The 14,073-nt window shown below is 47.2% G+C and overlaps 1 protein-coding gene across 1 annotated transcript in view; it reads left to right on the top strand.

Moving 5' to 3' along the window:
* The window catches only part of LOC118091178 (sodium- and chloride-dependent GABA transporter 1-like), a 37,676-nt gene extending 25,201 nt beyond the window's left edge, over nucleotides 1–12,475 (top strand). The window contains exons 11-14 of the mRNA XM_060279441.1: nucleotides 1,385–1,487; nucleotides 1,703–1,803; nucleotides 2,332–2,499; nucleotides 12,371–12,475. Coding sequence (XP_060135424.1) covers nucleotides 1,385–1,487; nucleotides 1,703–1,803; nucleotides 2,332–2,499; nucleotides 12,371–12,475 — 477 coding nt within the window. The remainder of the gene's footprint in view (nucleotides 1–1,384; nucleotides 1,488–1,702; nucleotides 1,804–2,331; nucleotides 2,500–12,370) is intronic.
* Nucleotides 12,476–14,073: the final 1,598 nt, after the last annotated feature.

Genomic DNA, 14,073 nt, shown 5'->3' with positions numbered 1-14,073 from the left:
CTGCCAGAGGACATGAGGGTGCATCCAGTGTTTCATAGATCGCTGCTGTCGCCGTACAGGGAAAGCAGCAGGCTCCGAGACAGCGAACAAACCCCCGAGGGAGGGGGGGAGAGGGAAAGCAGGGAGCAACTCAATGAGGCCACGGCCATCCTGGATTCAAGGTGGGGGGTGGGGGGCCTGGAGTACCTCATGGCATGGGAGGATGCTCCACCGTCCCAGAATGAATGGGTTCCCGCCACTCAGATACAGGAGGAATTCTTGGTGGAAGAATTTCACGCCCTCTTTCCCCACAGACCCAAGCCCTGGCACATGGAAAGGGAGGGGGAGGAGGAGGAGGCACGGGAGAACAGCTCACCATGGCGCTGGGAAGCGGAGTTTGAGGAACCAGAGGATGAGGTATGGGTGTCGCCAAGATCCACCCAGTCAGAGGAAGGAGCAGATTGGCAAAACATTTTTACCCCCACCAGCTCTGACGCCACGGACTTTTTGGGATTCCCGTCCTCCCAGGCGGAAGGGGGGGGCTCGCAGGACTGGGGGGAGGTGTTCACACCAACGGGCTCGGAGAGCACCGAGTTTTTAGGCTTCCAGTCGTCACCGACACATGGGGGGGCCTGGGGAGGGGTGAAGGAGAGCTTGGGAGGGGGGTGGATGTGAGGGACAGGGGATATCGCGAAGTCCCTCCCCTCCTGAGTTCAAGCCCGTCCCCGAGCAAAGGGGAAAGCAGGGAGAGTTCCGATTCCAGTGGGGAAGCAGGAAGTCGTGTCCGAGGCTCAGGCAAGGTAGAGGAGCCAGGGTCCCAGGTGGGACAGGAAGGGGCAAGTAAGGGGGGAAGACCCATCCCCCCAACTCCAGAATTACGCAGGAAGAGGAGGGGCAAGAGGATGGGTCTGCCAAAGCTTTTGTGTTGGAGAAAGACGCGCCAAAAGCCATTAGGAGGTTCTGAAACCGACTGACAACATCGCTCCGTGTAAATAGCAATGACTTGAGCACTGTAAATACGCAGCACCAATAAAAGAATAAAATGCAGAGCTGCGTAGCGTCGTTACTCTGAAGTAGTCCACTCCGGCCACTGTGACAATAATAATAATAATAATAATAATAATAATAGATTTAGAGGCTTGGGGATGGGTTTTCATCAGGATCATGGCAAGGGAGTTAATGTTGGGGGCATCTAACATACAAGCCTAGTATTTCCATTTTTAAAGAAATGAAAGAAAAACATGCACAACCTCTGTCCTGCAGTGTTGTTCTTAACAGTCAAACCTGCCCATGAGACAGTATTGTGAAGCTGCAGGCAAACACCTCCCTTCCAATGAAATTCTTATAATTTCATTTGCATTGCTTGCTCTCTAAGTGCATTAAGCCTCTCATTCTGTCCCCACAGGGTGGCATCTATGTTTTCAAGCTGTTTGATTATTACTCAGCCAGTGGCATGTGCCTGCTCTTCCTTGTCTTCTTCGAGACCATCTCCATCTCTTGGTGTTATGGTAAGTAAGTGAAAGCTGGCCCCTCTTTGCAAACTCCATCAGGGTCAGGATTGGGTTTCCATGGCACTTTGTGCTGGACCAGCTTGTTCGCCTGGCTGCCTGTCTGCTCACACAATTTCTGTACCACCCAAAGTGGCAACAATCACCTTAGGGATTCCTCTGAATCCAAAGTACACCTCTCCTTCCATCCACTTAACAGATATTTCTGATTTCAGGTGTGAATAGATTTTATGCTAACATTGAAGAGATGATTGGTTATAAGCCCTGTGGATGGTGGAAGATCTGCTGGGCCTTCTTCACTCCACTTGTCTGCTTGGTAAGATGATCAAACCTAAGAATTTCATTTCCAGGTCTGTGGTCTCTTTTTAAAGGGCCAAACTAGACAAGATGGTAAGTGCTGGTGTCATTAGTCCTTCGTGTGTGTTTCCTGGGTGTAGGAATGGAGGCTTTAACCTTTAGATAGAGCTGGTTTGTCCTTTGTCTACATCTAAATGTGACTACTGATATTCCTATCCTCTGTGAATTTGTTTAAGGAACTGCACAAGTTACATGGAAAGGAGATTGGATGGGTGCTATTACACAGCCACCCCTGGGGCGTGTTAAGAGTAGCTCCCTGGGCTGAGGGCAGTGGAGAAGTCATCTATGGAGAATCTGGACCAGTTTTTGCTACGTTGGTGCCCTTTAGACATTTTGGACTACCTCTGATGACACTTATAGTTTAAAACATCAGGAGGGCAGCAGGTTGGCATAGTCTGGTCTAGAAGAAAGGTCAACAGCCTCAAACAAATCTGTTGCTTTCCGTGCTGTTGCTGAGCTGCAACATTTTCTTCTTCTCTTTGTTCAGGGTGTTTTCTTCTTCAGTGTGTTTGAAATGACTCCCCTGAGTCTAGGGAAATACGTTTATCCTGCTTGGGGCCAAGGGATTGGCTGGACCATGGCTTTGTCATCTATGATCTTGATCCCAGGATATATGCTGTACTTCTTCTTCACTGCAAAGGGGACGATCCAGCAGGTAAGGGCAAATTGTATCGCGACTTTCCCTTGTTGTTGAGTGGAGACCTCATTGGAGCAAAACAAACAAACAAACAAACAACCAGCCATTTCACCACAGCAGTGACTCAGGTGCAGAGACACGCCACCAGCAAGCTCAGCATTTCCATATTGTCCAACAACAAATACATCATGTCTACATCTGTCTATTTATGGGCTTTATGTGCTCCCTTTCTGTCAAACACATGCCTTTCAAGGAGGTTGAGCAAAATAGCATAAACACATTTTCATAAAAACAAAACAACCATTGCAAAATAAAAGCAAAAAGCAGGATAAAAGCATTTATTTATTCTTAAAAGCAGCAATTAAGAAATCCAGCAGAAACACTAAGCCCAAACCACAGAGCAAACCAGGGAAACAAGGACATCAAATCTGGAAGCATAGTGTAATACATAACAATGAAAGCAGCAGCCATTAACTTCCAGAAGCTCTACTGAACAGGGCAGACTTTGCATGGCATCTGGAGCAAGAATGGGGGACCTGTGGCCATCCATATGTTTTTGGAATCTGACTCCCATCGTCCCTGACTTCTGCCCATGCTACCTGGGGCTCATGCAAGTCCAATGTCATCTGGAGGGCCATAGGTCTTCATTCCCAGCCTAAAGGATAATAATGAAAATGCTCCTCTTTGGGGAGGGAGTTCCATAGTTAGAATACAACCCCAAAAAAGGCCCTCACACTGGTAACTAGACACTTGACCTTTGCAGACAACAGCAACTGAACTGAACTCAACTTCAACGAGTTCAGTTGTGCAGCAGATTCATATGGGAACAAATTGACTTTAGGTTTCTACTGTTCTTTCTCAGCTTTCAAAGAGCTTGCCATTGATTGTGTGATTACAGTGATAATAAAGACTCTGAAATATTTACAACCCTTTAAGGTAGATCAATACTATTGTACACATATTGCAGATAGCATGGTTGGTACGAAATAATGAGGCTATTGTGTGAGTTCACAGGGAGAGTGAGAACTGAGCTTGAGATTAGTTGTTAAAACAACAACTTTCAGCCATTTCTTACACTAGCTTTTGCAGCCTAAAAAGTTCAGATAAACATGTGCTAATGGCTCTTTAGACTCAGACCTTCTCAGACACATTTTATCCTCATCATCTATCATCCCTCTTCATATCCTCAAAGCTATTCTTTAAGCTTCTTTCTGATTTTGGCAAAGACCTTCCGTTATCCAATAGAAAGCCCTTCCTTCTTGGAGGATTAAGTGGCTCAGGGGATTGTATGTGTTATGAATGTCTGACCTTTAGGCTACTGATTGCACTCTGTTGCAGGCTGATAGACATCATTTCTGAACCTTCATCAGGCTTGGCTCATATACTCTGAATGGCCCAGAACTCAATGAAAACTCATTTGTGGATGGGGGAAATGATGCTCAGGCTATATATTTTGTACTTCCATGTTTGTACTGTGCACACATCAAATTTAGTAAATCAAGGACAGAATTCCTCATCCAGAGGATCTCAGATTTTAGAACCGTTTTCTCTTTTCCTTTAAAAATCCTTGCCTCTGTGTTTAAAAGTGACAGGACCAGGAAAGATGTCTGTTTGAGACTTTGGAAAACCACAACCAGCTAGCTACAGGAATGGAGGCAGATGGGCCAATAAATTAACTCATCATGGCCAGGTATAAATACATTGGGTTAAAGCATCCACATGAAACTGCTGAGCAGAGTCATCTGGAGTTTTGGAGTATGCTGTCAGCAATATGCTGATGACACACAACTCTACTTCTTCACATCTGCAGGTGAGGCAGTGGATGTGTTAGATCAATTTCCTCTCTCAGCAATGGACTAGAGGAGAGCCAATAAGCTGAATGAAGCTCAACCCAGATAAGACTGAGGCACTGTTAGTGAGTGGTTTCTTTGATTGCATAGATGAAATTGAACTAGAGACATTCAGCAGGCAAAGTGGATATTCAGCTGCTGAGTTTTGCCCGCCCCCCCAACACCTCCAAAACTGCAAAGGGAAAAGACTCATTAAAGAGATTAGCGATAGTAAGGCAGATGCAAGGTGGCCATTGTCTGACAGTGTCTCCAAACTGAAACCAAAATGTTCCAAAAGTACATTTTGGTTAGGAAAGCAGTCAGGTTGTTAGGAGCTAGCCAGCAGTAAATCACACAAAGTAGATGAAGTTAATTCTTCATTAGAAAAACAATGAGGACAGCAACTCTTTTTTGGTAGGTCTTGCCTCTATGAGGCCATTTGTGAGACTGAAGGTCTTCCCACAGCTGTCTACGTCACGGGTGTCAAACACAAGGCCCGGGGGCCTAATCCGGCCCGCCAGACCTCGTCATGTGGCCCGCGTAGCCGCTGCCGACAGTAGCCGCTGACAGTAGTTCTGGAGCCTGCGAATGGCCGAGGGTCAAAACCGGGAGCGGGGCTGCAGGCGGAGGCCGGGGCGCTGGAGCCGCGCTGACGGCCTTGGCCAGGGAATTTCAATTTCGAATGAGGCTGAGGGAGGCGGTGGCACAGCAGCCAGACGGGGAAGTGAGATGCAGGAGGAGGAGGAGGAAGCCCGCCGAGGAGGTAGGAAAGCCCTACAGGCGCCGCCGGCAAAGTTGGTGCCAGGACGGAGCAGCGTTGCATTTTTTTTTGGCGGGCTTTGCTGTTGTCTCCAAGAGCGAGTGAGGCAGCACTGGGGAGCCGCCGCCCGCCGCTTCCCTTCCTCTCCTCGGCTGCATCCGGGAGGTGGGCAAGCGAGCGGGCAAAAGGGACGCGGAGTGAGCCTGAGGGCGAAGCGCAACAGCCGCTCTCTTGATGGATCCGGGTTTCTCTTCCCTCTTCCCCCGTTTTCTCCTCATAGACACTCGGGAGGGTCCCTGGCCTTTGCTCTGCCCCCCACCCCGAGCTGCCCTTTGGCTTCTCAGTTCCGGTGGAGCTGCTCCCCGGGGGGCGGCCGGGAGGGAGGCGGCGACGACGGCACGGGTTCCTGCTCTTCCCGCTCTGCCGCCACCTCCTCTCAGCCCCTCGTGATGTAGGGCTCCAGATGGAGTCGCCTCGCGGTTTGAGTAGGTGGGAGGGGAATTTTTTTTGGGGGGGAGGTTTTCAAGCCTCCTCTGCCTGCAGTCCCGGTAGGGAGAGGCGGCGGCGAAGACGACAACAGTGCGGGTGGGGGGAAGAGCAGCTCTGAGGCGAAGATGCACGTCCGCTGGGGCTGCCACCGCCTTCCTCCTCGGGAAACCCACTGCCCTCCCTCAGCGCGAGGGGAAGGGACTCTGGCGCTGAGGAGGGAAGATGCAAAAGCAAAGCAGGGAGTTGGCGCTGCACAGCATGTTCCTGCCCCTCTCCAAAGCATGGGGTGGGTTGCAGCGTGTGGCATCCTGCCTAGCGGGGTTTGGGTGTGCGCAGGGCGGGAGAGGGAAGCCCTCTTTCCATCTGCAGGTTTTTAATCCCAGCAGTGGCTTTCTCCTTCCTGCCGAAGGTTTAGTTGAGCCCCCCCCCCCCCCGGAAGCCATCGATCCCCACCTTTTGTTCAAATTTCCCTCATTTACATCCCCTCCCACACACGCGCCATGACACAGGAATGTGATCCGCGTGGGGGTGGGAATGACCTTACATTATTACAAAAAACAGTAATAATTGAATGCAGTGACAATAATTTATGATAATAAAGAGTGGACACATAGTCCTACAGACACAACCGGCCCTTTGAGGGTGACCAAACTGCTGATGCGGCCCCCGATGAATTTGAGTTTGACACCCCTGGTCTACGTCTTCTCCTCTCCTGGGTCCTTCCCAAGCAATCTGAGATTGAGCCTGCATGTAGATTGTGTCGATTGGGCACAGAGGGCGAGGGCAAGCAAGTGGACAGTGGTTTCCAAGAGAGGAGAAGGGAGTTGGCTGAGGGCATATTGTTTTCCCTCACAAAATCTCCCTAAAATCAGCCCTGGAAGTACGGTAGCTCTGGGGAATCCCAACTAGGGAACAGAAAACGAGGTATGAGCCAAGCTGAAGAATACAGGGGAAAGTGGAGGAAAGCAGTCAACTGTGAGAAAAATCCTTCCTAGCTGTAAATCTAATCGGAGATCCATTCAACCGAAAGGCAGCTGCTGCCCTCCAAAGAGAAAGCTTCCTTGGACTCTTTGCACCTGTCCTGTGGAGCTGAATAGTTACAGCAATGCAATACCTCCATTTATTGTGCCCAGACATTAGAAGAAATAGGGAAAAGATCGCTCTGTGCAGTTGAAAGAGGCTTTGATAGGAATTGCTCTTCTCTCTTTGTACAGTTCTCCCTATTCATTTTGCATAATTTGATCCATATCAGAGCAAAAACACTATTACTGCAGGGCTGAGGCTAGTTGGTGAGGTCAGGCTGATCTTATGTGAGGACAATAAATAAGTCTGTCTAGAAGAAAGATAGGCAAAGGGTTGGGGTTAATCAGGCTTGTGGCCTTTCCAGCAGACTGCCTGGATAATGAAATAAATCTGCTTGATCCTAACAAAGATAGGCTTGAATACAAATCCCCTGGAGAACATTATTTTTCAAACTAGCACCTCAAGTCAAAATTTCATGCTTTCACAAAGAGGGAAACTAGTTAGCTTCAAGGTTATTGGTACTTTAAAAATAGCTTTTTTAGGCTCGGGAGAAACAAAGCAAAAAAAGGCAGCTCCTTGCTCTTACAGTTTTCAGACAAGTGACTGCTTCTGGATCCATGTTCGCATAGTCTCCAACTGCCCTGAAAATGCTGGGACCATCATGAAAACCCTTAAGACATCACAGCTTCTCAAATTCTGCAAGCAGGGAAAGGGATTGAGGAAGGGTGGGGCAGGGGGAAGATGAGGGAGCCTGGCCCTTCATGGTAGCACAGTGGGACCTGCAGTGAGGGGAGGGGGAGGGGGAGGGGGAGGAGGAGGAGGAGGAGGAGGAGGAGGAGGAGGAGGAGGAGGTGGTGGAGGAGGAGGAACTGCTGCTGCTGCGCTCCTCAGCTTTGCCAGCCAGTACCGCTCAGTGCATCTGAGTTTGGTGATTGTGGCAGCAGGAGAGGGCCTAAGGGGGCCAGCTTACGTTGGTGCAAAAGGGTGCTTATAGCTGCTGACCATGGAGACTACGTTGCTGGTGCCAAAGTGCCACCTTGTAAACATCTTGCATGGCTGCCTCCTCTGATGCCTTGCAGTTTTACCATATATCATCTAAGGCTCCTGCATATAACCAAGACAGTTTCTGGTACGGTATTGTTACATACTCCTCTTGGTAACAGCTGTTGGGGCACCTCAGCCAGACACAGTCTTTCCCCATATTCTATCATCAGTCCAAGTATATAGGGGGCTTCGGGCGGGGGGCGGGGAGGGGGCAGACACTGATGTAGAATAGAATGTCCCTATTTTAATACGAGAAAAGTTGGAGGGTATCTGCTCATATATTGCATGACCCTCCACAGTTGTGTTCAGGATGAAATACAGAGCTGAGCCTGATCATAAACAATCCTTCCCTATCAAAGTCAATTTCACAAGGTAGGGAAGCGCGAAGCTGTCAAGTTCAGTTTCTCCTGAGTTTTTCATTTTTCTGACCTTAAATTCAGTTTGTCCCAATTGAGGTTTGTTTGTTTTTAAATCGGCATTTTTGTGAGCATTTCTCTCAATATATACATTTTTGTATGCAATTTTGTGCAATTTTTGCAAGTCGCTTCCCCCTAATATGATGTAATTTTGGTATGCTATTTTCCACAAATTTGTGCATTTCTGTGCACACTTTTTGGTTGAAGGGCTGCATCACAAATTGGAGAGGACAGCACATTTTGAAGGCTAGCTGTGTTTGAAGGCTAGCTGTGTTTAGACTCAGGAGGTACAAATTAGTTAAAATGCAAGCCAAACGAATTCCCCCCCCTATCCCTGCTGCAAGTTCAGGGAGATGTGTTGCTGCTTGTTATCTTGCTGCAAGCGGTAGTAGAGGTGAGTCACTCCTCACTCTAACTCAGTGTTTTCCAAACTTGGGTCTCCAGCTGCTTTTGGACTACAGTTCCCATCATCCCTTGTCACTGCTCTTGCTATCTAGGGGTGATGGGAGTTGTAGTCCAAAAACAGCTGGCGACCCAAGTTTGGGAAACACTGCTCTAACTCATGTCAGGTTGGTTTGCGGTGGGGAATCCATCTACTTTTCCAAGTTAATGGAAATAGGTTGGCTTAATTTCCAAGCCAACATTAGATGTGGTGTTAGGACCCCTCCAGCTTGGTGTGATTTTACTGGTGTCTTCTGCAACATGTTCTTGACACAATAAGAGTGCATTAATGGTGGGTTTATTCTGCTTGAGTTTGTTCTGCGATCTTTCCCCAATGCTACCACAGAGGTGCTACGGTGATGCAAAAGTGGGGCCAAAATTATTGGATTTCAGCTGAAGGTTACAGGATATGCAGTGGCTGTAAATGAAGCAGTGTGACAGCCTCCCCCCCCCCAAAAAAATACCTGCATGTGCAAACATTGTCGAAAGTGGGTATCCCATGTGACACCCCCTCCCAGATAGCATCAGCAGCACAAATCACAATGGATTTATAATACAAAGGACATCTGGAGGATCCTCTAGTCCGGGCATACCGCATTTCTCCAAAAATAAGACACCGTCTTATATTTATTTTTCCTCAAAAAAACCACACACACGGTGGCTTATTTTCAGGGGATGTCTTTTTATTATTATTAAGTATGGTACAATTTAACCTACAAGGTTAAACTGCCTATCACTATGGCTTATTTCTGGGGTATGGCTTATTTTCGGAGTATGGCTTATTTTCGGAGAAACACGGTAGGCAAACTCGGCCCTCCAGATGTTTTGGGACTACAACTCCCATCTTCCCTGACCACTGCACTGGCCCTGTTAGCTAGGGATGATGGGAGTTGTAGTCCCAAAACATCTGGAGGGCCGAGTTTTCCTATGCCTGCTCTAGTCCTTGGGGAAACTTCATTTCCAAAGGACAAGCAGTATTTTTCTTTGGCCACAAGATGAAAGGAAAGATAAATTTCCCTCTTCCTGTGGCCAGAGTGCCAATCCCACTTCTGCCACAGCTCAGTAAGTGTTCTTTGAAGGGAACAGGGTTGGGTTGTGTGTGTGTGTGAGGGACAGGATAAGCCAGGAATTCTTGAGCACTGCATACTTCCAAATCCAGGCCAAGCAAGCTTCACTGGCATCTTTAGTTAGAAGAACATCTGCACAACTATGGGGCGCATTATTGATCTCATGCTGCATTCAAAGTCAGGATCCAGATAACAAATGAACTGACTCCTAGGAGGAAAACAAGAGGGAAAATTCATTGGCTTATTGTGTGCAATGCAGAAACTATATTTTGCAACAAGGTTAAAACCATGAAATCCAAAGTTAAGCCCGAATTAGCACCCTCAATTAATTGGTGATAAAAAGCAGATGAGGAGTAAATTGAGGGAAGTTTTCATGGCTGTGCTTAGAATACAATTTCTGTTGAAGGGCAAAGGATTGGCAGAAGCCAAAAATAAAATAATAGTTGGCAAGTACAAAGTGCGTCCTGGTCAAATTTTAAACAATATGATTGCAGAGGCACAAGCAATCAGGGCTGGCCCACAACATTTTGCTGCCTGAAGCAAAGGGTAGGATACCCTCCCTCTCCAATTCTGGCACAATTCTTAGCACTCTTAACATGACTGCCTCTTCCATTGCAGCTGAGGGCAGCAAACTACCTTAGGGGGACACAGGGCAGGCCATGCAGCGCACACCTCCAATATCTTGGCATTGCTGCTGCCCCGTAGCACCTGTCACCTGAGTCAGCTGCCTCACTCTGCCTAATGGTAGGGCCAGGCCTGCAAGTGACTTAAAAGCCAAAAATAAATATTATGCATCATATCCAGGAATGCACACAAGATGAAATGCAGTGGAAATTGTGGGGGCAAAAGAGTAGGCTATTCCTTGTGATGGGAAAGGTATTGTATGGAATTATTCCAAATCCTTATTTGATGTCCTCTTCCTGCATCATTCATTCATTAAATGAGTCTCTTCCAGTGAAATATCTCAAAGTTACACACACACACACACACACACACACACACCTCTTAAAAGGCCAGTTGAAAAAGGATTTTTTAAAAGGTTCATATCTATGCATTTTGCTCAAGTAAAACACTTAGAATGTGGAGTGTGGGATCCTTCCCCCCTGTGCACTCTGACCCTCCTACACAGCACGGCGGGATGCTATTTTTATAGAAAGGCAGCCTACAATCAATGCCCACTCTCCTCTCTCCGTTCTCTGCTGGATTCTCCATCGTGGCAGCAAACAGCAGGTGGCAGCAGGGAGGTTTGTGTATGATGTTGTGGCCTCTTGTCTGCAATGATCCTGGATTAGTTTGTAACGGAGCTAAGGCTTGGAGGGAAATTAGATGTCAGTGCAGAATAAAGTGGTTCTGACAGACAGGAAAGATTATAGGCCATTTCAGTCTTACTGAGCATAAATGTAAAGAGGTGTGTGTGTGTGCGTGTGTGCGCATGCGCACACACACACACACAATGGTAGAAACGCTAGGCTAAATGCTTTCTAGACCTCATCCAGGGAAAGGTATTTCAGCTGCCTTCTGATTTGGAAACCGAGGGCTTCTCCCTCTCTCCTGAAGGCACCACATCCCTGCCTTGTTCAATAACATCTCTGCATAACAGTGCTGAGACAGTGGGGGCAAGTTCTTCCAATCCGTGGTGTGAGAAAGAGATCACAGCTGCCTGCCCCATCGACTGGGCAAACCTTCACCTATAGGATGGCTGGCCTTCCATGCATGAGATTTAATTCATTAATTTGGAGGGAGATACACCCTCCTCTTCCAGTGCAGACACAGTGTTCAAAACAACTACGAGTCATCCATCAAAGGGAAAGCAGCACAGGAAACCAATAAAAGAAAAGGCAGGCACATAAAAATAATTTAACTGGTCATTGCACCCAAATTCTGCTGGTCTGGCATGTCAAATGCCTGCTTGGGGAAAAAAAACCTGCCTTGTTTAGGTGGTCGAAAAGGGTCCAGCAGACCTTCTGAGTTTGGGAGTCTCAAATCCGGGCATGGCAATAATAATATAATTATGGGTGCAGCAGTTGGAGTGCCCCACTTTGGCTGCACATGCCTTGTGCTCTGCCTCATCTTCTATGCTGCCATCCCAATTATGTGACTTACGTCTGTGTCAGATCGAAGCTTCAGCCTCTATGTTCTGTCACTGACTTCAACCTAAGTTTGCTAGAGTAGGGCCTCAGCCCAATGGGCACTTCCAAAATTTGCACCTTTATTGATATTTGGAGTGTCTATGTTGCTTTATTTTTCAACTTTCTAATATGCACTAAAGTCGAGTTTTGATATTGACCACCATTGAATAACCAGATAGAGCATGGGGTAGGCCAATTGGTGCCCCCCCCTATGCTGTGGGTTATAATCATCTCCAGTCAGCATGGACAAAACATCTGAAGAGTACCATGTTTCCTACTCTATCTCAGGGGACTATACTATAACCTTGGTAACATGGCACCCCATGCAAGGCCAACATTTTATGCCCCTTCCAACCCAAAGTCAGGTAAGTGAGGATCAGGCTTTGGAAAGGATGTGTGAGGCTCTGGTAGGATCCTAGAACTCTCCTTCCCAAAGCTGGGCAAGTGCTAACTAGGCTTTGGGAAGGAGGCAGGAAGGCCTTTGCTTGGCCCCTGCACCCTGTGCCAGCGAACCATTCACTCTGCCCTAAATCCGCTTCTGACTATAACAAGGTGTGGAATTTGTTACATGGCCCAAGAGCACCATAGTAGAATTAATGTAGTGCAGGATGTGTCCATTTCTGTCCCTTGTTCTTGCTAAGGTTCTTTGCATCTTCTTTGTTTTGGTAATCTTTGCCTATCCTTCGGCCAGCGCTTCCAACTGATGACCCAGCCAACACAAGACACAGACGTTCAGCACAATGGACTGCGACAAAATACTTCACTAAGTGGAAGTGTCTCTGAAGCTCCAGTGTAGGTGGAGAAGAAAAGCTTACTGCGGCCTGCAGCTGTATGCCCTTTGACCTACTTTGACGCTGCTCGTACTCTTTTTACCCCACTTTTTTTCCCCATCGTGGAACCCAAGGCGCCATTCACATCCCTGCCATTGGTTTCAATCAGCAAAGAAAGAAAGAAAGAAAGAAAGAAAGAAAGAAAGAAAGAAAGAAAGAAAGAAAGAAAGAAAGAAAGAAAGAAAGAAAGAAAAGGCCTTATTGGAAAAGCCTTTTTCTGCATCCTTTGAGTGATTTCATATCCCACATCCTCAAGGACAATGTGCAGGCATCACTTTGCCCCTTGGCAATTCCCTTCCTTATGTGACCTCCTGAGAGGAATCGCCTTCCTCTTCTCCACAGCTTTAATGTTGGCTTTCAAGGGACCCTGTTCATGATTAAAAGCTTTCTTCCTTAAATGCTCCCCCGATTATTCTCCACTGGTCAACAATATGATCTTCCTTTCTGCGCTTCATGCTCTCAGTTTCTCCATGCTCCAGGATTTGTTTGATGTTTCACCTCATGGACCCAACCACTGCTTCCCGTCTCTATCCGTTTTCCTTGGGTGCTCCTTATTTGTGGAATGCTCAACCCAACATGTGATACAGACTCTCTCTGTGTGTATTTTTCAAAATTAAACAACTTGTCGCCTTTTTCTTCCAGGGCTTTCCCCACTTAAGTTTTCCCTTCTAACTTTTCTATTCCTTCCCTGTGGCCTTCTGTGTATGTATTCAGCATGGAATGCTTGCAAGCACTGGGTCTGTTAACTTTCATTTTGTTTTGTGCAGTGCCAAGGTTCTTAGGCACTTAAGGAACCGTGAGTGTGGATTGTTATTGCTACCCCATATAAAAACTGCCGATTTGCGACTATGGATTAAGCTCCCAGCTGTTTAGCATGAAGCACCTTTAACTTTGGCAGGTGGTGCTAAATTGGTATGAATTGCTCCTGCCGAGCAGCTGAATGGAATGCACAATGGTGCAGATGATATGATTTGCCAGGATAGAGTTAGTGGGCACTCTTTGAGCTAGTGGGCACATTTTGAATTTTGAGAAAGTGTCATGGGTTCCAGGCAACAAAACGTCTGCTGTGGGAGGGTGGCATAACACAAAGTGGCTACTACATCCTGAAGAGCAGGAAAAGAGCCAAAAATGCAAAATTGTGTGGGCATGCCTCCACCCCATCAATGCGGAGAAAGCAATCTTCATCAATCACCACCACACTCTTTCACAGAAAGTTCTTTGCACCTCTTCTCTGTTCAGAACGAGAGGGGAAGGTGTCCAGTTTTCACATCCAGTGAAATGTGGGCATGTTCAAGATAGGAGAGGCTGAGCCAGTGCAAATGGAAACTGAACAGGAACAGCAAACAGTCTCTCGTGTGTTATGGATTTTTTAGGAGCTTTCACTGAGAACTGGTGGGCACACTTGGTGCCATGTTGGTGACCCCTAAACTATTGCTTTGAGCTGAAGTCCCATAGGAGATAACCTTTATAACAGGTTAATCTAAACAAAATTTTAAAAAAATTCCTTCCAGTAGCACCTTAGAGATGAACAAAGTTTGTCATTGGTATGAGCTTTCGTGTGCAA

The sequence above is a fragment of the Zootoca vivipara genome, chromosome 10 (assembly GCF_963506605.1).
Source record: "Zootoca vivipara chromosome 10, rZooViv1.1, whole genome shotgun sequence".
NCBI classification, from domain to species: Eukaryota; Metazoa; Chordata; class Lepidosauria; order Squamata; family Lacertidae; genus Zootoca; species Zootoca vivipara.
Note: the sequence above shows the minus strand (reverse complement) of the source record. Positions and strands in the feature narration are given on the sequence as shown.